The following is a 24,377-nucleotide window of genomic DNA, read 5'->3' as shown; positions in this document are numbered from 1 at the left end:
AAATCTCAAAATTAAATCCCCTTTGCTGCCATCTCCAGGGTTTGGGAGAGTTGCTGGATGGGAGAAAGCCATTCATGTGTCCTTCCTCAGTCATCCCTGTGGTTTTGAGCTCTTCCCCCCAGCAGGAACCCTTTTTTTTCCTCCATAATCCTCCCCATTTCTCACCAAGAGATTCCAGGGAGCAGAAATCGCTACAATGGGTGTTTCAGGCACTTTGAAATGAGTTCCCTTGTGCTGGGTTGTTGTGGCCGGGGCTGGGTGCCAGCACAGAGCATCCGCTCACCCCCCAACCTCCCCAGACATCCCTCCTTCGCATCCCCTCCTTCCTCTCCATCGCTCCTGACATCATCTCTTCTGTCTGATAACAGCTTAATCCAGGTTTAGGAAGGAAAGGAAAAAGTCAGGGGCAACATTTTTTTTCCATCAAACACAAATCTCCTGGCAATTCCCCTTGGGGGTTTCCCCGACTGCTGAGCAGCGTGGCAGCGGCGGTGGCATTGCCAGCCACATCACATCACCTGTGACACATCACCCACAGGGATGCCACTCCACAGAGGCTGCAAATCTTCTTTTCCACTGGGGAGGATTCAATTGGCAGCTCACTTGGGTGCAGGATTTTACCATTAATACCACCGAAACTAAACCTCCTGGGCACTACTGAGTCGGGGGGGGAGGGGTGTGTTTTACCACCTAAAAGAAGAGACTGTTTGAGAGAGGAGTGAATATAGGTGCAAAAATACTGCTTCCCCCATCAATTTAGATGGGAGCAGTGATAATGTCTAAGAAGCCTGTGCTTTGCCATCACCAACACCGCCGTGCGTGCCGGGAGTGAGCCGAGGCGGCTGCAGGGAGGATGCTGGAGGCATCGGGCTGCTGGACCGGTTTGAAGGCTGGTGTTAAAGAACTGGTGTTTATGGGCTGGGGTGGATGGGCACCCTCATGGTAAGAAGGAAGGGTGCAGGAGCCAGAGCTGGATGGGATTTTTCCGTGCAGGCTCTCACCAGAGAGCCAAGCGTCAAGCTGCAGAGTAACTCCCCCGTGCAGAGAAGATCAGGAACCACATCGCTTTAATTAAGCCAGTGCAAATTTCACTCATTTGGTTAAGCCTGGGAGGTACAGAAAGAGCTATTTCCAGGTGTGCTGGTTTAATTACCCCGTGCCCTTCGTTAACCATCGCACGCAGCCGCGTGGCTGGGGCTGTGCTGGGGTCCCTGGCCGGGGCAGGTTTGTGATGGCCCCTCTCACGCCTCGGCTCATCCCTGGGACACACACACGGGCTCTGCTCAGGTCAGATAAATGGGGTTTAACCTGGTTTTTGCTGTAATCTCCACATCCACAGGCCCACATCACGCAAAGGATAAAACCCCAGCTCAAGCAGCCAGGGCTCTGCGGGGTTTCACCGGGAGAACGACTGGCCTGTACCCCCAAAACTAAGCATCTGCCTCATCCCAGCACCCTTGGGGGCACCTCTGGGCCACGTGTGTTTGCAAAACAGCTTTTATTTGCTTAAATTCTTGCACTTCAGCACGCAGGGGCACGGCTCCCACTGCCCCGCTCCCTCTGCCCGCCCCGCGGCTACAGGCAGGGACAGTGTGCCAGTCCCTCTGCCCAGTGCCAGCCCTCCCCTGCAAAAAATAGCAGCTTTTGGGTGTTTTATTTGCACTTTCCTTTCCTGAACTTGCCTTAAAAAGATGCAGAAGGGCTCAGCTTTCCAAAGAACCGGTGCTTAAATGACATTCTCCCTTCCTCATCCAGCTCTTCGCTGTGGTCTCACTGCCGTAAAAAGCAAGGAGCGTGCGCGGTACGTGCTGGGGTTTTAACTGGAATTCATGGGGAGGTATAAAACTGCCAGGAATATTATAAATTTTATGCAGCAGGGTTGGAACGTTCCTGGTTCAGCAGCGCCTCTTCCCGTGCTGCCTGTGCAGCAGCTTCTGTTTAACCGCCCGGCTCGCAGAATTCACCGCGTTGCCCACGGCTCGCAGTAATTCTCTGGGTTTTTTCAAATAATCCCAGGGAAAAGAGTTAAAAGGCAGCCTCTGCCTCAGTGTGTGTTCATCACCAGCGTGTGGGGGCCAAAGTCTGGTTTCCCTGACACCCCTGGTAAATCCTGCAGGCTGGGCTGGGAAAATTGCCATCCAGGAAAAAGGGGAGACGCTCTGAAATCTGAAATGGTGCCAGTGGGAGAAGGGATGGGAGTGGTGTGAGGGCACCAAAATGTGGGTCCCAGTGTCACAGCCAGTGCTCAGGCAAGGCTCTTAACCCCCTTGCCAGCTATTTCCGTCTGTGCTGGGCACTGCCAGACCCACAGTGGAGCACAAGGTTTCATGGGTGACATTAACTAACCCTTGGGGGACATAGTGAGAGCTGCAGTCACTGGCCCCCAGGATGGAAAGTTTGGGATGCAGGATGCTGCTGGCTTTCACAGCCCACAGGACTGTTGCAGACGGATGCAGAGATGCTCTTGGGAGCAGATTCAGTGTGGCCCTCCTGCCGTCTGCCCATTTTCCATCACCTACAGAGGAGGCAATGGAGTTTTGCATCCTCCCCCCAGGCAAACTCCTTCCCATCTTCCCTCTCTTTGTCATGGGAAAGCTTCTCCCTCCATCAAACCCTCAACCCTTTGTGCTGCTACTGGAGCCCATTCCTCCTCCTCTGCTCCCCATGGCAATATTTCTTCCTTCCTTTGCAGCCCCTGCTGCCAGTGGGCAGCCCCACAGACCTTCACTGACCCTCACCGTGCCTCAGGCCCCGCATCTCTTTTAACGTGCACCGAATACACGGCACGCACAGCACCCGCTGGCTCTGCTCACCCATCTCACCCACCTTAACTGAAGGGAAACTTGAGGAAAAGCCCATAGACCTGATGGGAAACAAAGATTGGCTTCTCAGCATGCTTGTACTAATGGAAAACATCCTTTACTGCTTAATCAGAAAAAATGGCCATGCACAAACTCATCACTACTGCCTGGACGGCACGTGGGGTGGGGTGGCCTGGCAAGGATTCCTGGGATGATGAGCCCTAACACGAGCACGTGGCTCCAGCATCCCTGCACACCATGCCTGACATCCAGCTTACCAAGTCACCCAACCCCCCTTCACTTGTGGCAGCAAATTCTCCCATCCCCAAATACCTCTCAAATCTTTTCCCTGCCCTGGAAAATAGACGACACCCACTCCAGGAATCACTGCTGCCCTGGGGCCATCCTGGCCAGAGCCTGTGGTTGCAGCCACAGGCTTATCAGCTCACCAACCCCCCTGGGGACTGCGTGGGGGGTATTTCTGAAGCTCCAGGGTGATCAGGTGAAGGTTCAGTGTGTTTCAGAGTGAAATGCTGCTTCGTTTTGGGCAGTTGTCAGCTTTCTGCAGGAGGCCTCTGCCCGCGCTGGCCGGGAGGGCGGTGGAACAGAGCATCATTGACCCTGCTCCTGAGCCCGTCCTTTGTATGCGCCGCTGCCTTCTCCCTAACAAAGCCTATTTTCTAATACCCCACAAGCTTTCTGTCATAACCCGAATGGTGCCCGTGGGAGGCAAAGCCAGCACCCAGCCCTCTGCCTCTGCCCACAGCCCCCGACCCCCCCCCCCCCCCCCCCCCACCCCGCACCTCGTTGTGCCCCTCTTGCCCACCTAGTGCTCCTCAGCCAGGCTGGCCTGGGGAATCCTGCCCCCAAATCCTCCCCATCGGCCAGCCCCTCCTGGCTTTCCCCCTCTGAGCCCATGAGAGCTGCGGTTTGCCTGGGGGTGCAGGAGGGATGTTCGGAGTACAGGGGGTAGTGCTTAGGGTGGGGGTGGGGGGGGGGGGGACGGTTGCGGGGGAGATGTCCAGTGCTAGAAGGATGCACGGGGGAGGTGCAGTGGGAGATGCCTGTGGGGGGAGTACAGAGAGATGGGGGGGTGGGGATGCAAGGGGAATGGGGGAGAATCCAGGTGGGATGCCCAAGGATCAGTGCCAGGGGGATGCAGGGAGGGAGTTCCCGCGGTTTGCAGATTGGCTGCTGGGGGGTGGGGAGGGGGGAGGTGTGGGTGGTTGTGCTACCTGAGGAGCAGAGCTGGGAGGCATGAGGGGCTGCCCAGGGGGATGTGGGCTCACAAAGAGGGTGCACAGAGGGTAATGCTGAGGCATGCAAGGGGCTGTCCAGGCAGCAGACCCGGGGCACGCAAGGACGATGAGGGGGGAGCACAGGGGCTTGTCCGAGGACATGCAGAGGGTGCAGGGGGGGCTCCGGTGAGCCGCATCGGGGCACGCTGGTGAGATGCAGGAGAATGCAGGCGTGTACAGGGGGGGTTCTGGGACGCAGCAGCGCTGCATGCAGGGGGGTGCAGGAGACTGCCCGGTCACATGTTGGGGGGGGGCGCAGGGGGTTGCCCGAGGACATGCAGGGGGTTGTCCCAGGGGGAGGGAGGTGGTCTGTAGCGAGGCACGCAGGGGGGATGCAGAGGTGTTAAAGAGACGTTTCCGGGAAGCAGTACCGGGACATGCAGGGGGGATGCAGGGGTTGTCCGGGAAGCAGTACCGGGTACGCAAAGGGCCGGAGTGGTCGGAGGAGGGATGCCCGGCGGCTGGCGAGGGGGGGTCCCGGGGTGTGTGGGGGGTTGTCCGGGAGCCGCCCCGTCCACCGAGCTCCCGTTTTCCCGGCTCTGCCGCCCAGCCGGGCCCTCCCCGCCGCCTCCGCCTGCCCCCCCACCCCCCTCAACCTCCCCCCTCCGGAGCATCCCCCCGCCCCCGCCGGGCTCCGGGGCCGCTTTAAAAGGCGCAGCTCCCCGCTCCGCCCAGCTCGGCACCGCGGAGCGCACCATGCCCGACGCAGCCGGCCCCGGCCCGGGGTCCGCGGCCGCCCCGCCGGCCGCCCGCCTCTGCCTGCTGGTCCTGGCGCTGCCGCTGGCGCTGCCCGGGCGCGGGGCCGCGGCTGAGCCCTCCCGCACCGTCTACACCAACCACTGGGCCGTGCGGGTGCGGGGGGGGCCCGCCGAGGCCGCCCGCCTCGCCGCCGCCTACGGGTACATCAGCCTGGGGCAGGTAAGGGGCGGCGGGGGGTGGGCGAGGGGACGAAGCGGGAGGGGGGGGGGGCAGCTTGCAGCGGGAGTCCCGGGGCTGCGGAGCTGTCGGGGGTCCCGGGAGCGGAGAGAGGCGCGGAGTGGTCTTGGGGAGCCTCGGAGCTCCCGGCAGCGGGATATGCGGGGGTACCGGCACCGGGAATCCCGGCACTGGGAGCCTGCCGGGGGGTACCAGGGAACTGCCCCGCATCTCGGCACTGGGAGCCTGTGGGGGGTCCCGGTATTGGGGAGCTGCTGGGGTTCCCGGGACGGGAGAGCTACCGGGGGTCTCGCACGATGAGTCCCGGTATCGGGAAGCTGCTGGGGGTCCCGGGACGGGAGAGCTACCGGGGGGGGGGGTCCCGCGGAGCTGCCGAGTCTCCCAAGACCGGGGTGGTGCGGGGCGGGATGTGCCAGGAGCGGGAGATGAGCCCCGGGAGCCCCCCGGAGCGGTCGGGATGAGGACGGTACAGGGAAGCCGACGGAGCGCGTTGGCCCCGGTGGCGTGAGCGGGCAGCCCCGCACCCCGGCGCCGTGCCGTGCCCCGGGCGGAGCCGTGCCCCGCGGCTCGGGGTGCCCTCGCCCCGTCCAGCCCACTCCCACACCTGCCCGGGAGTTGCACAAGTTCTTCCCATCCCGGAAAGTTACACCGTGGATTAACAAACTTTGGACTCTCTGGCCCGGGTTTATCGGTGGTCTGGGGAACACGGAGAACTTTTGCTTTCAGTCCCCGCAGCGCTCGGGGGGCTTAAAGGAGACTTTTATCCCAGCAAACTCCTTTCCATCTCAACTTCTTCATCTTCCCTGTGAGCCCAGGGGCAGGCTGGTGCCCTCTGAGCTTCCTCTGGAGTTTATTGCTCCTGCACCGCCTGGCTGCTCAGCGCTTCCCTGGCTGGGTGGCACTTCAGGTTGTCTTCCTGCCCAAGGTGTCTCCTGGACTATAAATTATAACCTTTATATCGCAACCCTGCTCTTAAGTATAATTAAAGTCACAGGGTGCTGCGTAAACAAATTTGCAGGGGGGACCCTGAATCAGGGACACTGTTTCCTGCACTGCTGCCCGTCACCAGTGCAGAGGATAACTCCTCCTGCCCCTCAATCCATCCATCCATCCTTACCTGTTGTGCTTGAATCTTGCCCCACTGAGGAGAAAAGTCACTTAAACTATTCAGGTGCCTCTATCACGGTTCTGAGTGAATGAGGTTGTGCAACCCAAAAGGGCTTCTCAGCCAGAGAATATCTTGAATGAGCTTCCCACTCTCCCAGTTTGCTTCAGGGTAACGTCAGCTCGTGGTTCGGAGTTGTCCTGGTTTCAGGTTGAAGCCTGGCAGGGGTTTTGCTTTGACCCTGCCTGACAGAGCATCTGCTTCCACCCCCCAGCCCAGCGTCCCAGCTTTCCCAAGCTCATCCCTGCGATGCTGGAGGCATTTGGCCCATGGGCATGATGTGGCCCCACTGAGAATCCCTCCCTCCCCCCTGAGCCCTTCCCTGGGGCAGCCCAGCGCGGGCTGGAGAGCAAGGGAAATATTTCTGCGGTTGCATCAGGGTGTTCCTGGCTCCCGCCTTTCCCGCGGATGCTGGGAGCTCCTGCACCGCTGCGGCTTCCCTGGCTGGTCTCAACACCCTGCCTTCAGCTCTCCAGCCCCCCTGAGCTCTCCCCACAGGAGCCTGTTTCGGGGCCAAACCCTGAAGAACAGCTTTTCTTTCCCCTGTGTGCTCGTGGGTGATGTTTGCTGCGTTGTGTTTGGGGTTCGGGGTGTGTGCCAAGCCCCCCGTGGAGGGCCTGGGTGTCCCTGGCTCCCGCTGCTGCATCCTCTGCTTGCAGAACTGCCAGGGACCACACTGTTCCCCATGAGATGTGTCATCCTGGGGGGCCTAATCCTGAACAGAACCTGCTGGAAAACCCTACCAAGGGGCTGTTGTCCTGCCCCAGGGAGAGATGGTCTGGTGGAGGCAAGTGATGGGAGTCCAACATGGGAAGGGAAGAGGAGAGGTGGATGGTCATGGAGGTGACCCAGCTGGGTGCAAGGGAGGCTCAGCCCTGCCTCGGTGGTTGGTGACCTCTTTTCCTCCAAGATGCAATCATGGGGGCTCCTGGCTGGGAAGGGCATCACCAGGGTTTGTGCCTGCAGGTGTCTGCCCTGTGTCCCAGCTGTTCCCAGACACCCTTAAACCCCTCTGGGTCACAGAAGGGTGACATTTCCCTTTGGAAAATCATTTGCATTGGCTTCTATTGAAGTGAGGCAAACAATTAAACAAAAGGAGAAGTCTTTACACCCCCAAACGCCTGCTCATTCCTCCCCCTGGTCTTTGTTCACTTTGCTGTGCTGGGGCAAGCTGGGACAGGCGCTGGCCGAGGGCGCTGTGAGGGCAGTGCCTCCACTGCTGTCCCAGGGCTGTGATGAGCCTGTTCCTATCCTGGTAGCAGGATTTTATGATTGTTTTTTAATCTCCTTGTGCAATGGCCAATGTGGTAAGCTTTGGGAGGGCTTGCATGTGCTCAGCAGTCTCACTTACGATGCAGGTGGTGGGCAGGATTTGTTTTGGGCTGGAATTGGGAGCTATTCTGTCATCTGGGGGGTGATGGAGCTGTGGTGTCCTTGCAGCCCTGGGCTCAGTCCTTACCAGGCTGTATCTGGCTGTGACCATCTGGGAATGGCCCTGTCTTCAGGAATGTCACAGTGGCTGGGGCTCTCACCCCTACAGGGACAGGCAGCATCCTCAGGAGGGGAGCAGGCACAGCCTCTCTGGCTGCATCTGTTTCCCTGGAGCACCCCAGCACTGATGCAGCTGCATTTCACAGAAACAGGCTGGTTTGGGCAAGGTGCTGGAGGACTTGGCTGTGATGGGGGTAAGAATTAGGCTCAGCAATACCCTGACTGGCTCTAGTGCTGCTCTTGGTGGTGTCCAGCTCCCATAAAGCTCTCTTTTGCCATGTCTTGAGAGCCACAAGTCATCTTTGTGGAGTAATCCCTGTTGGCAAGGATCTCCAGAGGTCTCTGGCCAACTCTCCCAGTTAACTCTGAGGGTAAATCAGGCTGTGTGGAGCCTCAGCTGGGTGAGATTCAAAGCTCTCCAAGCATGGGGATCCCACCACCTCCCCAGGTCCATGTGTCACCACGCTACACAAAGAATTACTGTTGTTACACCCAATTAGGATTTCTCCTCCTGTAACTTGTTTCACATCCTTTTGCTGCGCATCTCCAGACAGCTCTAACTGCCTGGGTCCCACCAGGGCTGTGAGTAGCACTTTCAAGCATCAAACTCTTCCCTGCTTGGCTGGGTGACATTGCAGGTGTGTGGTTTTTCAGGAGTAGAGCCATTGATAGCCTTGGCATAGTGCACTGCAGGGCGCACAACGTGTTCGCGTTGCTTCTGGCTTGTTCCATCTGCATCCCAGCTGAGCCTCACAGCATCAGCCAGGGCTTCCTCTGCTTCATTTAACTGGGAGGGGAAGAAAAAACACCTTGTTAAGTGGAGGTATGAACTCAGATTGTTGGGGAAAAGGTCAAATTTCCTCTGAAACTTCAGCCCAAAACTGCAGATCAATGGGGAAAATTAAAATCGACCCTTGTGGAAATGAGAATGTCCTGTGTGTGTCCTCAGCAGAAGTTACCTGTCCACAATAATCAAGGTCCATGTTTGTAAACGTGGTTGTGGAGGGAATGAGGGTGTCTGGAGCTGCTTGACCTGGTCTTCTGGGCTTCGGGCAGGTGGGCTTTGTCACCATGGTTGGTGGCAACCTGGACTATCTCCTCTTGGGACCTTTCAGCGTGGGCAGCTCTCTTCTTGCTGGTGAGGAACTGATGGGTATGCTTGCTCATCTAGATAGCCAGGAGGGGCCAGCCCTTGGTAAAGTCCTGTTGTGTGCCTCATGGGTGCCCTGTTGGGTTTTCCAGCATTCCCACCACTGTGGCACAGCACAGGGGGCTTATTCCCACTGCTCTGGCCACATACCCCAAGATCCAGGGATGGGGTCATCTCCCTCCCGCTTCATCACTTGGCAACTTTGCCTTTATTCCTGAAAGGCCCCATGCCAGTGCTGGTGGGGACCAGAAGCATTTCAGCTGATGCTTGTTTAGAGAGAATAAACTGAATATTACAACCCTGTGAACTGTGGGCTGAGCTGATGGGTGTGGATCTGAACCCCCTGCAATGTGGGGCTGGGATTTCCAGGCAGAGCAAGCATGAGGCATGGCTTTCCCTAAAACACAGGGAGGCTGGAGCATCCTCCTTCCTTTTCCCAAGTACAAGTTGATTTAAGGAATTGGTCTTAAAAGCCAAATGCAGATTGCAGTGAGGAGCTGCTCTGCATGGAGATGTTAAAGAAAGAAATCATAGCTATGATGTAGTGGGGGAAAAAAAAGGGGGGGGGGGAGGGAGAGAGGGTTTAAATGAACTTCTTAGGTGGAAACAAATTACAACAATCAGCCTGCTGGTAGCAAAGACAAGTCAGTGAGATGACATTCTGGCACGAAAGGCAGAGCAGAGCTAATGAAATATTTAATGCTTGTAAGAGGCACTGGCACATCTCAAGTGTGATAAAGGTGGAGTAGTTGTCATCATCTGCTTCAGCATCTGCTTGGGACAAACCTGTTTGCTCTGCCCTTGGGGATGTCACCCTGTCCCCTGGGTCACACATTGGTGGTTTGGGTTTCCAGGAGCCAGGCATGGGGTGTCCTGCTGGCTCACTGCAGCATCTGCCTCCTGGCCACAAGACAGGTCTTTTGGGGGAATAAAATCAGGGAAAAGGGGATTTGGTACTGAAACTGTGACCTGAGAGCCAGCCTTTGGGTCTCCCCATCCCTGTGGCTATGAAACCATGTGGGATGGTCATCACATGGTACCTTGCCAAGACCACCTGGCTTGCTGCCTAGCCTGGGGGACTTTATCCATGCTTTTGGGATGGAAAAAGAGGAGTCATGGTGTTACCAGCTGCTGAGATGAGAGGGCTGGGGGCAGCACAGCCCCCTGGGCTTTGGCAGGCTGGTGTGGCACCTTCCCAGAAGTGTGGGGTGTTTCAGCTCCATGTTGGGGGGCGGAGGTGGGGGGGGAAGGCAAAAACTTGTAAAAGAGGAGCATGGGGCTGCCTTTCCCAGCTCAGCTTCACTCTTGGGCTGCACTTTCTGCTGGGGAGGGACTCCAGGCCGGGGCACGTGCTGTACATCCCTGGGGAGGCATGGGTGGTTTGCTTGGAGCTTTTTTTTTTTTATTACCCCTCCTGCTGCCATCCCTGACTCCAGGCTGAGCACATTTCTATCCCATGCTTCCCAGGAGCATCCCTGCCTTAGCAGGGATAGCATTCACCTCTCCTTATGGGGCTGTTCTTGCTGCTGGGGCGAAGCTGGAGCATGGGGTGGGGAAAGGCAGCGTGATGAGGCACAGCTCCCCAGGCTCCGCCGCAGCTGCTGAGCTCATTTTTAGCTCATTATTTCTGCTTGGGAGCTGATGGAGGGCAGTTTGTGAAGATGCATTTAATGGGTAAAAAAAAACCAATTCATAAAACTGTTTCCTGGACTCTGTTGTGCCAGGACAGCATCCGACCACCGGTGATGTTTGCGGTGGCACCGGGGGCAGTGACAGCATCCTGCATCCCCTCCCTGAGCCTTGGGGAGCTGTGCCAGGGAGCTTTGGGGTTGTGGTGTGAGGTGCAGCTGCACCAGCACATGAAGGGATGCTGCCAGCACTGGAATGGGGAGGTAAGCACTGGAAAAACTCATTTTAAAAAGAAAACACATTTTCTTTGTGCAGATTGGCAGCTTGGAAAACTACTACCACTTCCACCACAGCAAGACTTTCAAGCGCTCGACGCTGAGCAGCCGCGGACCCCACAACTTCCTCCGCATGGATCCCAAGGTATGGGGGTGCCCATGGGGTGGGGGGTCCCCGTGTACCCAGGAGGACCTTGTTGGCTTGATCAGGGTGAAGTGTGAAGGCCAAGCACCTTGTGATGCCATGTTATGGTTGAAACACAGCCCTGTGCGTGCAGGGGGTGACCCACTGGACGTGGGTACGTCGGTCGGTGCCGAAAAATACTTGCTAACATCTGCCTGAAAGCCAGGAGGAAGAAAAGAGGGAAGCAAAACCTTCCAGGATAGAAAGGCTGTTGCATGCTTGGGGTGTTGATCCAGTTGCCACAACACTCGCTGCCTCAATGGTTGCTATGTGTGAAATCCTTGGCAGTAGCTCTGCGTTGCTTTTTCCTAGAGCAAGCATCCAAAGGGATTTCCAGTGCAGCTGAATGGACAGAAGTAATGGGGAGTGAGGGGGAAGAAGGCAGTGAGGGACAGGCGGGACCTGGGTGAGCTGGGCTTGGGGTGTGGGGAAGGGCTGTGGCTCTTTCCTCCTCCCCGAGCTCCTCCCAATGCCATGAGGTGCCACTTCCACAGAGCAGGGGATGGGTTAATGTGATAGGAAGGTCTGTTTTGGGGACAATAAATGCAGGAAAAAAAACTCCATTGCAATGAAAGTGCCCATGCTACAGTGAGTTGCACCAATGCCTGGCCAGCCTTGGGATGCTCCCAGTTCCCAAGATGCTCCCATCCCATCTGTATCTCTCCTGACCTACACAGCTACTCTGCTTTCCCCAGCCAGCCAGCTTTCCAGAGAAATTGGCTGTCAAATATTTGGACAGGGTCTGTAGCATGCCTCTGAGGAGGTGCACACATGGCTGCTGGTGGGGAAAACCTCAGCAGGGGGAGCGGTGGTGTCCTGGAGGTGTGCTGGGCTCTAATTAAAGCTGGTTGCCTGCCGGGGGGCATTGCACAGGCATCAGGCAAATGATGAATTCAGCTCTGCCATAGGAATACCTCAATTGAAATGAGTTACAATGCAAACCAACTCAACTGGCTTTTAGTGTTGTTAAGGTTTTCCTTTCCTTGCTCTAGAGACTGCAAGTTAAAGCAATTACCTCCTGTTCTCTTAATCCTTTGTCATCAATTGGAGTCCAAGACCTCTTGGCATGTGTCCTGTCTCCTCCTCTCCCATGCCTGTTTGCAAATTGCTTTGGGGATGGCTCAGCTTAGCACGCACGATGCTGGGAAACTTCCCTGTGAGGCATGAGGAGATGGGTGCTGGAATAGCAAACAAATCTTGCAGAAGTCCCCAAGAACCAGTGAACTCAATCACTTGCAGATGTTGGGTGGTTCATGCCTTCCAGGAGCTATTTTTTTTCCATTATTTCTTGGTTTGCTCTGCTGTGGGTGGTGGTGGCAGAAGTGCTGGGTGGGCATCACCCAGGTCCTGGTCCTTATGGGGCTGTGCTGCAGCTGAGCTTCCCTCTTGCCCCAAGAGATGCCCATGGCTGATGGCTGCTCCTGTCTGGGCACAAGCCAAGCAACACCTGGCAGGTGATGGAAGGGGGTGAGGCATGGAGCAAGTTCAGCAATTTTAGGAACAGGTCATGGTGCAAGAGTTGAGAGGTGTGTAGGATGCAGAGAGGGGTCATGCTGTACTGTGCATGCTGTATTTGAAGTTCCCCTCAAGCTTTCCTGGTTTGATGGGATGCTCCTCACAGAGCCTTCAGCCTCACCTCTCCAGTCTCTTAATCCTCATCAGAGGACGTCACAGCCTCAGTCCCTCTGGCCATGCACTAAACCCAAAAGCAATCCCACCCAAACCATTTCTGCTGTGCTTTATGGTGAACACATGCTGGAGACGCCTGGTTTGTCCTGGATCTCTGCCCTAATTCCTGCGTATCCCCTGGAATAAGTCAAGCTGTTGCTTTTTGGGAGCTGCAAAGGGAGTTGCATCCTGGCCTGTGCTGGTTATTGTGTTTGGTGGAGCTGCCCTGCATGGCTGGACCTGGGCATTGCAGAGTAAAGGGGAAATGGAAAGCTGCCCCTCTGCTTCCAGCAAAGGCAAAGGGTTTGTCTCAGGGATACCTGTGCCTCCTGGCAGGGTCCTTTGGTGCCACTCAGGGTCACCTCATTCTTGCTAGTTAGAGTTTACAGAGATGGAGCTGGGACCCCCTGACTCAGGATGGTGTTGTAACAGTTTTGGCCATTTCTAGCAGCAAAAAGCCTTTACTTTTTTTTTTTTTTAATTTTCAAAGAAGCCTCTTCCCTTTACATGACTGATGGAAGTTGATCCCAGTTGCACAAGCTGCAGGAGCTGTTGCAAGGATGCCCCAGGCTCCTTCCTACTCACCCATTGTCTTCCCGCACCAGTCACATCGATTTAGCAACCCCCCCTTAAACCAGTGCTGTTAAACTGCTGGTTTCTGTGTCCACACAAGGCTTCTCCATTGACTCCCAGGCTGGCAGCACTGGAGTTGGTCAGGACTGAGTTTAGGATGTAGACACATCCCTGTGAGGCACCAAAGCTCCTGGCAACATCCTCACAGGGATGTGTCTACATCCTAACCCAGCAAATTCTTGCATCTTCCAGTGGTTTCCAGGGACTGCATCCAACAAAGCTGCTGGGAAAGGTGATGGCTGCAGCTCAGGTGGTGAGCACAACAGCGTAGGAGTTGCTCTCCTGCCACCAAGGAGTCCTGTTTTAAGGAGAAAAGCTGGGTAGTTGGGTGATATCCTCTGTTTAATGTATTTATTTTTAACTAGACCGTGAAGTTGCATTTTTTTGCTTCCAACCCTTAAATCCCTCGTCAGGGACACAAGGCTGCATCCTATCGTCAGCCAAGCCAGTGTGGAAGCTCATTTTTCTATGAAATATACTTTTTTTTTCCTCCTTTCAACAGCTTTTTTTTTTCTCCTTTAAAATATAGCTGTTTAAAAAATCAAGCCCTAGGCTTGAAACTGTTGGGTTTCTGGTACACAGAGCTCCTCATCCAGCTTCATCACTGGGTGTCCAAGCCAGAACTGCACAAGAACAATGTGGTTCAGCTGATGGTTTTCACATAAACCGGCCTCCAAGAAACTCCTATTCTGGATTTCTGTTTTGTTTTGCTATGAACCCATAGTCAGAAGAATAGAAACATCCCCAGGAGCTGCTCTGCCTTTCCCAAAAGCCCCTGAGCCATAGAGATGAGAGTGTCTGGTGAGGAGAGATGCACCATGGAGTCCTCCCAGCTCGTTAACTGGTGCCTCTCTTCTCCCCCACACCACAAACCATCTAAAACTTTGCTCTATAAATAATTTATACCGTGGACTTTTAATAAATTTGGGGTTTATCTCCTCGCTGGAGGCAGGACAGCCCTTTTCATGGGCTATAGAGGGTCTGGAGGAGGAAAATGCTTGCATGGGATGGGATGCAGCTGTTCCCAAACCAGCACCCTAAGAAGCTCCTGCTGCAGTGGTGCAGGCAAACACCAGCATTTCCCAATCCCAGCCTTTTCCGGCTCGTTTCCCGTTTGATCTTTCAGCATGTCATGCCCTGCTGGAAAGCAAACAAATGGCAGAGTGGTCAACCTCAAGGCCACCTTGCCCGTAGCCAGTGCCAAAAAATGCCTCTCTGGAGCTATCTGTGTCCCCTGAGATTGGCTGTGGCTGTGCATGGTCACCCTGTATTTTTGGGAAATGCCTGTTGTGTGTGGGTAAAGCCCCTGGGTTTATTATTTGATCAGGAGGGGGGAGCTGAAAGCACGAGCAGCAGTGGTGAAATCTCAGTGCTGAGCTGCCTGCTGGCTTTGGGAAGGGAAAAGGGGGGGGTGGGGGTGGGAGTCAGTCCCAGAATTAAGCCAAGCACCTGAGTCTTCTCCAGCACTTTGACTAAACACTGAAATATGTGGTTTGCCTCCAGCGGGACTTCAGCGCGTGCTTCAGCGCTTCGTTAAGCCGGGGGGTGCAGGCACGCGCTTGGAGGTGACTGGATTTATGCTCAAGGGTTTTGCTGCACTGTGAGAGGAATCTGGTCCTGGGCTTGGAGCCTGCAAAGAGCTGGGCTTGCCCTGTCTGTCTGTCCATCCTTTCTTCCCCCGAAACAAAGCTGCTCTCTCCACAGCAGCCCTGCCAAAGGAGCTGCGGGGTTTGTCGGAGCGTGGGGTGATGCTGGGGCGGGTCTGGGCTGTGGTTGGTACTGGTTCTGCATCCTGTTTTGTTGGGGGGGGATGCTGGGCACTGTGCCAATGGGAGATCACAGAATCATGGAATCATAGGGATTGGAAGGGACCTCCAGAGATCAAGTCCAGCCCCCTGCCAAAGCAGGGTCCCTAGGACAGGGCACACAGGTCGGCATCTAGACAGGTCTGGAATATCTCCAGAGAAGGAGACTCCACACTCCCCTGGGCAGCCTGTCCCAGGGCTCTGAGATGCTGGACTGTGTGCTGGGCATCCCATTTTGTTGGGTAATGCTGGACTCTGCCCACAGGTGATGCCAGGTGCTGTGCCTGCAGGCGATGCTGAACTCTGTGCCCGCAGGCAATGCCAGGCACTGTGCTGGATGTTCCATTTTGTTGGGCAATGCCAGGCACTGTGCCCACAGATCATGCCAGGTGCTGTGCCCACGGGCGATGCTGACCCACAGCTCTGCTTGCAGGTGGACTGGCTGCAGCAGCAGGAGGTGAAGCGACGGGTGAAGAGGCAGGTCCGGGGTGATCCGCATGCCCTGCCCTTCAACGACCCAGTGTGGCCCAACATGTGGTACCTGGTGGGTATCTCCTGCTGCTTTGCAGGGGGGGTTGTATAATTTTAAACAAGTGCATCCTCAATCTTTGCTCAGCCTGGCCAGTAGCAAAACTTTAATATCAGCAAGCAGGACTTAAAAATTGTAAATTAACACAGAAGAGAGAATTGTTGACAGTGTTTCACCCTTGTTAGTGGTCCCTCGTTGTGGTCTGTGCAGCAAAGTCTTGGGAGCAGTGCACTGATGCATCTGACCCATCCAAGAGCTGTGACCATCTCTTCATGATATAATTGTTCTCCTGCCTCCTTCATCAATCTATATTTGACAGGGAAATTCATTGAAAATGAAGTGCAGAAAGGAAACAGGCACTTCAAAACCAAAGACATCCCAGTATTTGAAATGGGGGAGGAAAACAGTGGGCTATCACTGTGTGGTTTTGAGCATTGGAGTTAAGTTGTAACAAATCTCTGAGTTATGTGGCAGGGGATGTGATGTAAATGTATTTTCTTGTTAACTAAATGGGCCTGGCTGCTCGCTTAGGTGGTTTGTGTTTCCCCCTCCATAGCACTGCAGCGATAAAAGCAGTCGCTGCAGGTCAGAGATGAATGTCCTGGCAGCCTGGCAGAGGGGCTACACTGGCAAAAATGTGGTGGTCACCATCCTCGATGACGGCATAGAGAGGAACCACCCCGACCTCCTGCAAAACTACGTGAGCTGGATGGGCTGGGGCTGGGTGGGCCGGGGCTGGTCCTCATGATGAATTTATGGAGAATTTCATCTTATAAACACTGTTTCAGTCTGTGCATTGGCAGATTAGAGGAAAATGTTGAAGGGTTTTTTTTTTGAGATGTTTTTAAGAAGGAAATGAGGTTTTTAGACAAGAAGGTTTGGGGTAAACTCCCTTTGCAGCTGCATGGGAAGTGGCCACCTCCCTCCGGCTCACCAGGGCAGAGCCAAAAACCTTCATCAACCCACTCAGCCCCTGAACGGCTGTGGCAGCTGGGGGGATAGTGCTGGACCCAGCAGGATTTGGGGCTCAAAAGACTTGTCTCCAAGGGGAGTGGGATGTTTCCTCCTGGGCAGCCATCTCTCAGTGGGGATTTGAGCCTAAAACTATTTGCCTTGAGCAAACAGTCAGAAACTAAGTGGAGAATGGCATGTAGTGCCCATTTGGCTGGGGAAAAGGCAGGACTGCACAGCTGCTGAGGCTACTCTGTCCCACGCTGTGCTGTTAAGTCACACCTGACAGTGACTGTGTTTTCAGGACCCTCTTGCAAGCTATGATGTCAACGGGAACGACCACGACCCGACTCCCCGCTACGATGCCAGCAACGAGAATAAGTAAGTGATGCTGATGGCCACCGAGCCAGTGTCTGTGAGGCTGGGGTGCTCGGGGGTCCCCAGGGCTGGGGGTTTCCCCTCTGGAGTGTCTTCCTGGTCTGTGGCCTTTCCCCAGCCCCAGTGCTGCAGAGGATGCTGCCTTACAGGCTTTGCACAGAGCCATTGTATTTAATGACAATCCAGCCCATAGCAACCGTGCTAATTGCTAATGAGCCCTTGAGCCATCAAATGAGAGCACCGGGAGAGGGGGTTCATCACCATGGTCAGGGATTAAACCACGTGGGTTGGGTGGTGTAGGTGTCAAAATTGGGGTGCACTTTCTGGGCTCCATTTGAAGTGGGACAGGCACCTGGTAGCATGTGTGAGAGGGAAACAGGGATGCAAAGAGCAGGTTGCGTCTAGGTGCAAGAAGCAAAGGGTGAGTGACTGAGTTTGGGTGGGAAACGCAAAGAGCAAGTAGAGTTTAGGTGCAGGATACAAAGACCAAACTGCATCCAGGTGCAAAATGCTGAGAGCAAACTGCATTGAGTTGCTAAAAGCACGTTGCACCTAGGTGCAAACTGCAAAGAGCACGTTGCACCTAGGTGCAAACTGCAAAGAGCAATTTGCTTTCTGCATTGGTTTCCCCCATCTCCCAGCCCTTGCTGTAGGATTTGGATAAGGGCTCTCCAGCTCTTGGGGTGCTTTCTTCTACCTCTGTGACCTTGGGAATGGGGGGAGGGGTGGCCAGAGGGATCCTCTGCTGTGGGATGTCAGCTCATGGGGGTGTCTCTTTGCAGGCACGGCACTCGCTGCGCAGGGGAAGTGGCAGCGGCGGCGAACAACTCGTACTGCATCGTGGGCATCGCCTACAACGCGCGAATCGGAGGTGAGGGAGGCGCCTGCCTGGGGTTCCCCTGCCCTTCTCCAACCCTCCCTGAGGGACCACAGCCACTCTGGCTCCCTGGGGTGGGTGGTGGGATGCTGCTCTCCCCGTTGTTGCCAGGAGAGTGTCCTCCTTGTGCCCGAGCTTGGGGGGAGAAGGGATGGTACAAGGTGCAGGGGAACGTACCGCTCCAGGTATTTTGGGGTGGAAACTTTCTGCTCAGGCTGCATCCTTGCTGCGAGGATGCACGTGGATCAAAGATGTGGTGGTTTCACCCCCAAAAGTCCACAGCTGCTCCTGGGTCAGGGAGGGGGGGTGCTGTTCTTCTTGGGGTGGCTGTGTTTGCTATGGTATGTGGTGCTGGTTTATCTTCGGAGCTGGAATCACTTGTTTGGGAGGTTAATGACTGCAGATGAGCTGCTGGGGGAGGACCTGGGAGGACCCCTAAAATACCCTCATGGGGAAAGTGCTGAGGAGGTGGGGGCATGAGGTGGGAGGACCTTTGTCAAGCAACGGGTTGCGTGGGAAGGAAATGAATCTTTATCACGATATTGGATCCTGACAGTAATTAGCCTTACGGAGCTCCTTAGCCTAGCTGGTGTTGGAGGCTGGTTTGAGCCAGGGCTGGTCTGATGAGCCCAGGGTTTTATAGCACCTTCCGGGAAGATGGGAGTGTCATGGGGTGTGAGTGAGGTGTCCCATCTGTGTGGCTGGTGGGACTGTGTAGGGGACAAATGCCTGGAGCTGGGTCCTCAGTGGGGTTGGTTTTATCCCTGTCCCCCCCACCCCTCCATGGCTGGAGTGAGAGAGGGGCTTTTTGCTGCCACCCCCCTACCATACCACGCTGGGAGATGTCACTGTCAGGAGCACAGACCCATGGGTGGATTTGGGGCTCAATTCCTTCTCTTGGCTTGTTCAGCTTGGCTGGGTAAGGGATGCTTTCGTTAGGGCTGTGTCTGTATGGGGGCACAGAGGAGGTGGTGCCTGAGGTGGGTGGGGGGTCCTGCTCCCAGCCAGGGTTCCCCATGCTGGGAAAATTCCCCAAGGGAATCACAGAATTGTAGGAGTTGGAAAGGGACCTCAATCCCAGGGAGGGCAAATGAAGGGGGCGGTGGGAGCTGTAAAGGCTGTGGCACATCCCATCCCCTGTGCCTCCCCAACTTGGGATGGCTCCTCACCCCTGAGAGGCTTCTTGCTTCTGAAAAACCTCCACACACACACAAGTAGCAGCAGAGCCTGGCACCGCTCCCAGGGCCGGGGGGGGGCGGAGGTTGTTATGGCAGCTGAGCATCCTGTGGGATCAGCCCCACTGCCTTTCCAAGCCCGTTTCCCCACAGCAGCCGCGGAGGCGCGAGTTACTGGTTGGCTTCATAATGACCTACGGATCCCATTCTAATTTGCTTCCTTTAACGAGCGCCTTGCCTTGGGGGTGTGCTGGGAAGGCGTCGAGCCATGCGAGGCGCCTGGCAGAGGGCAGAGGCCGCGGGCTTCCCACCATGTGCACAGCCAAAGGGGAAAAATAAAGCCTGCAGCCCTACCGAGCCTGGGAGCCAGGAGGAAAATGCACTATAGCTGCAGTGAGAGTGATTTTTAGATGGATTACACAAATAAAGCAGCGATTAATGAGCACAACTTGTTGGGGAAGCCTATTTGTCACACTCGGAGAGCTACCATCTAATTTTACTGGCTGCTCTTCAGTGCTCCTGTGTTGCCTTTCGCTTGCTCTGGGCAAAGCACGTCGCTGCTCGAGGAACAAAACAGGCTCCTGCCTCTCCTCCTCCTTTCCCCTCTCCTTGAATTCCCACTTTGAAGGCCAGCGTTGCTCCCTGCGTGGCAAAGGGCTCACTTATTTGGCAGCATCCTTGCCCGCTCCCTTCCTGTCCCCCTATTATTTAACTGGTGGGGGGTCCCTGCATCAGTAGTCTTGCTGATGAAGGTGCCCCCATTTAGCAAGCACGAAAACCCACCCTTTGACTGGTTTTGCTGCAACTGAGCACAGTGTGGGCACCAGGCTCATCATTTCACCCTCTTCTCCTTGTGTCTTCTTGCTCCCATGACAGAGAGGAAGTTTTTGGGAACTTCTCTGCTCCCCTATTTCATATTTCTAAGCTTGTTTTTGGCTGGTAGGGGACAGCGTTGGAAAGAGATATTTGAGTTGACTGGTGTCCAGAGCGCAGCTGCAGCTGTAACGACATCTGCCTGTGTTTGTTTGCTTTAAGAGAAGATACGTGTAGAAAGATGCATTTTTATAAACTGGACTCTCCCTGGATGGCAAAACACCACACTGAAACTTCCAGCATGGCTCTTCCTGCACCGGCTTTTGGGGCAGCCCTTTGGGGTGCTGGATACCTTCTGCCTCTCGTGGGGATAGGATGATCTGGATGTGGTGGTGGGAGGTACAAATCACAATCTGGGGCTTCATCCTGGGGCTTCTCCTTGCCCTGGGCATCATTTGGGCAGTGATTGGGTTCCGGGATGGTCCCAGTCGTTCGCACTCACAGGGTGGGGCTTTGTCCCACCGGCATGCCCAAAGCCAGGTGCTGTGAGAGTTTGGGAAACCCTCCTATCTTCCAGTGGGTGAAATGAGTTAGCTAACGAATTAAAAAGAGGCTGGGGGGGGGGAGGTTTGTAGCAGGAGGATTCTGCTGCTGGGGAGCATGACACCTCTCCCACTGCCTGGTCCCCGCCGATGGAAGGGAAGGAGATTTCCAGCCCTCCCCTCCATCACCAGCCCTGAAACCAGCAACACAGGATACTTTCCAAAATAGCTCCCCAGCTTCCCGCTGCCGGGCTCGTGAGCGTGCGGGGCCGGGGTTGAAGCTATTCCAGGCGCGCCTGAGCCGCGCGGTTTCTGCTGCCGTTAACAAAGCCCTTTGATTGCAATCCTCACACTTTCATCCAAGCCATTAAGCCCTAATGTCTGATGTTTTTGTGCTTTTAGGCATTCGTATGTTAGATGGCGATGTAACAGATGTTGTTGAAGCGAAGTCGCTTGGCATCAGACCCGATTACATTGACATTTACAGCGCGAGCTGGGGGCCAGATGATGATGGGAAGACAGTTGATGGACCTGGTCTATTGGCCAAACAGGCTTTTGAGCATGGCATTAAAAAGGTGTGGATCCCACAGCGCCCAGATGCGCTTCCCCTCCTCCTCCTGCCCCCGTGGGGAACGCGTGCCGGGGCTGCAGCCGGCCTGGGGTCCGGTGCGGGGATGGGTGGCTTGACCTCCCGAGGCGATGGTGATGCTAGGGCTGGGGTGGGGGAGGCCAATCATCTCTAATTTTTCCTAGTTGTGCCTGGCCGTCCCTAAGAGCTCCGGTGGATTTGGCGGCTGAGGGTGGTGACGGCGCGAGGTTCCCCAGCGATGGCGCGGCCCTGGCGGGAGCATCCGGCTGCGCTGGCCGGCGGGCAGAGCCCTGGCAGAGCAGGCAGGCCCCAGGTTGAGTTGCGAAGCTCTGCCGGGCTGAGAAACCTGAAGTGGTTCTGGGCGGGGGGTGACTTTGCACCTCAAACTGTCCCCATCTGGGTGCTGGTGCGGAGGGAGGCGGCTGCCACGCTGGCGTCTCCATCATCCCCTTTCCCCTGGCTCCCTCATCCACTCCTGGGGGGGTCTCTGTTTCTCACTCAGGACGAGCGGCTGTGGCATGGCCAGGGGCATCCAGGCGCAGGGGCGCAGGAGAAATTGTCCTTGAACTCCTCCAGTCAGTGGTTCTTGGCAGGTGTCACGGGTGATTGACAGCTGTCAATCCCCGCTGGGTATCCCCTGGCCTTCCCACGCCCTTTCTCTTTTTGGGTATTTTTAAAAAAACTCCCAATATTGTCTGAAAGCACCAAATAAAAAGACTTTTCTTAGCAGCTGGCCGAGCACCACTGGTAAGTGTTGCAGCGGCTTGGGTCTGCGTGGTGGGCGTCCACAACTTTGGGGTTGGGGTTTTGCCACTGACAGCTCCTGGCTGCCCCAGTCTGTGCTTTCAACCCCCCCACAGCCCCATTTTTATCCCCTGACTCTGCTGCCTCTTCCCACAGCATGATTCGGGGTGGCTGCAGGCTGGGAGGACGCAGCCTGTCTGTTATCTAAAAATAGGGTGGAGTGTTTTTCCCACTATTTACTTGATTTCCTGCCGGGGCGGTGAGCCTGCCGAGGAATCCATTGAAGTGCAGGGAGGGAGTTCAGGCCATGTAAATACAGGGGGAACAAGCTGCTTTTTAGACCTTATTTTCCCACCCAGGAGCAAACGGGGCAGCAGTGGGGTACTCACCCAGCACAGGATGCCCACTTCTGTCTCCCAATCCCTTCGCAGCACCCACTATCCTGCACACACAGCTCTTAATTGCTGACTGGTTGTCCTTAAATAACAAGGAAAGCCTGCAAGCAGATAGTTAGCTGCCACCTTTAGCCTGAGCAAACATCTGTAACTGAGTTATAAATCCTTAAAATTGAGTTTTTAATGGAAACATTAAAATAACCTTTATCCATTAGTGACAGGACTGCGCCGGGGTAATGTATCATATTGTTTCTTGCTCCTCCAGCCACACCTTATTAATTCCTGAGCTAACGAGGGGATATTTATCCTGGGCTCTCATGGAGTGCCGTTGGGCAAACACCCGAGCCCTGGCACTGCTGAGGAAGCAGGGAGATGCTCTGCATCCTGCATCTGGCTGATGCGCTGCTGGGGTGAGATGGGCCATCCTCAGCCTTTCCCAGAGAGGAATTCCCAGTGGTTTAAGTAGTGGCTGAATCCAGTTATCATGGCTGGGAGCATCTCGCTGGGATGGTGTTGTCTTTGGAGGATGGAAACCAAAGCAGCTGGGTGTTCGGTGTCTGCTGGGAGGAATCTTGGTAGTTGCTTGTTGGAGAACAAAGGGAAAACATGGGGTGTTTTCCCAGTCTGAGGGAGTTGCAATGTGGGGTGAACACTCGCTGTGCTGGGAAGTGTTGTCAGGCGTTAGATGTGGGGTGCTGTGGGGTGATTTTTGTGCCTGTTGGTGTCTTCAAGCAATCATGCTGGCTCCAAACTCGCTTTCCTCCAGCACAGCCCTGCCTGGGCATCGTGGAGATGCAGGTTTGGACCAGAGCCAAGCAGCCTTTCCCAGCATCCACAGCCACAACCACTTGGGGTGTGGGATGCCAGGGACGCCTGGGCCCCTGGTCCCTTTGTCCCAGTTTAAGTCGTTGCGATGTCTCCACATGCCTTTGGCAGTCAGTGCCTGGTTTTATTCCTTCGGTGAGTGGTTTAGGAAAGCCAGGGTTGCAAGCAGCAGGGCTGGTCTGTGGGGACAGGTGGAAAGTCAGGTGAGGATGGGAAGACAGTGGATGGACCTGGTCTATTGGCCAAATGGGGTTTTGAGCACGGCATTAAAAAGGTGTGGATCCTGCAGCACCCAAATGTGCTTCCCCTCCTCCTCCTCCTTCTGGCCCCTGGGGAACGCGTGCCAGGGGCTTGCTTGCGCTGAGCACATGTGGGCTGGGATTCTGCCGCCTCAGAGATCCTGAAAAGTGGGATGGGAGATGCCAGCAGCCTGGCTTGGTGGGCTGGTGAGCTGGGTCGAGCTCTCCGCGATGCGGGGCAGGGCAATAATTCCCTTAGCAATCACACTTTTTTCTTACAGAGCTCCAGACAGCTCTATTAAATCTTCACTAAGGAAATACCCACCCAGTTTGGCTGGGAGGCAGCCCAGATAATGAAAACTTTCATAAAGTGAGGAAAGGAGCCCGACTTAGCCTGTGTATCCAGAGGCAGGGTCAGCTCAGAGAGCCTCTGCCCCAGAGGAGGGCGAGACAGGTAATAAACCATCCCTCTCCCTTTGGCACTTAAAACCCACAATAAATCCCAGTGAATTCCTCTGGAGCAAAGCTGCTTTATTATTAGTATTAGTATTATTATTATTTTTTGTGGAGGAAGCCTCTGGAGAGCAGTGGGAGGGAGGTAAACACCAGATCTTGCCCAGGCTAGCGCCGAAATCTCTCGGTGGCAGGAGTAGCTGCGGGGAGGATGGGGCTGCTCTGCCGCCGCCGCGTGCTTCCATCGTGTGCCAAGCCCTCCCTGGAGAGCCCTGCCTTGTGGGGCAGGGAAGAGAACCAGCCACTTCATTTCCTGACCCCCTTGGGTCACCAAAATCCTTCCTTGGGACTGTAGCACCCTGTTTGTGAAACCCCCCCTCCCCATGGGGCTGGGATATCCCTGGGTACCCCGGCAGTGGTTCGGATGGAGGAGCCCCTGGGCCATTGGTGAAGGGCCCCTTGTTGGCACCATGGCCACCACTGCTGGGTGGGATTTTCCCCCAGCTCCGGGGAGGTCTGGGTGGCTGGCACACCCCTCCTGCTCTTACCCCCCCGCCCTCCCTGCAATTCCCAGTACGCTCCTACAGCTGTACCCGGTGGGGACGGTTCCGTCTGATGTTCCTGCCAAGCGATGGGGAGGGAAAAGGCTGAGATTAAAAAACAGAAAACAAACAAAAGGACCCTAAAAGAGAGAGGCTGGGGGAAGGGTTGTGATGGTTGGGGGAGCAGGTTGCAGGCGGTTTTGAGGGCTTGGGGTGAGGGAGATGTGGGTTTTGGGGGGTTCCTGCCAGCCCCTCCCATGGGGCTATCTCTGCACCCCTGAAAGCACCGT

The 24,377-nt window shown here is 55.6% G+C and overlaps 1 protein-coding gene across 1 annotated transcript in view; it reads left to right on the top strand.

The window, feature by feature from the left end:
- Positions 1-4,795: 4,795 nt before the first annotated feature.
- Positions 4,796-24,377, top strand: part of PCSK6 (proprotein convertase subtilisin/kexin type 6) — a gene marked incomplete at its 5' end in the record, with an annotated part of 35,688 nt that continues 16,106 nt past the window's right edge. Inside the window, 7 exons of the mRNA XM_084268040.1 lie at positions 4,796-5,017; positions 10,786-10,890; positions 15,469-15,579; positions 16,121-16,264; positions 16,820-16,896; positions 17,676-17,764; positions 20,703-20,875. Coding sequence (XP_084124166.1) covers positions 4,796-5,017; positions 10,786-10,890; positions 15,469-15,579; positions 16,121-16,264; positions 16,820-16,896; positions 17,676-17,764; positions 20,703-20,875 — 921 coding nt within the window. The remainder of the gene's footprint in view (positions 5,018-10,785; positions 10,891-15,468; positions 15,580-16,120; positions 16,265-16,819; positions 16,897-17,675; positions 17,765-20,702; positions 20,876-24,377) is intronic.

Source organism: Gallinula chloropus (assembly GCF_964237585.1).
Source record: "Gallinula chloropus genome assembly, chromosome: 9".
Lineage (NCBI taxonomy): Eukaryota > Metazoa > Chordata > Aves > Gruiformes > Rallidae > Gallinula > Gallinula chloropus.
This window is presented reverse-complemented; position numbering and strand designations above follow the sequence as displayed.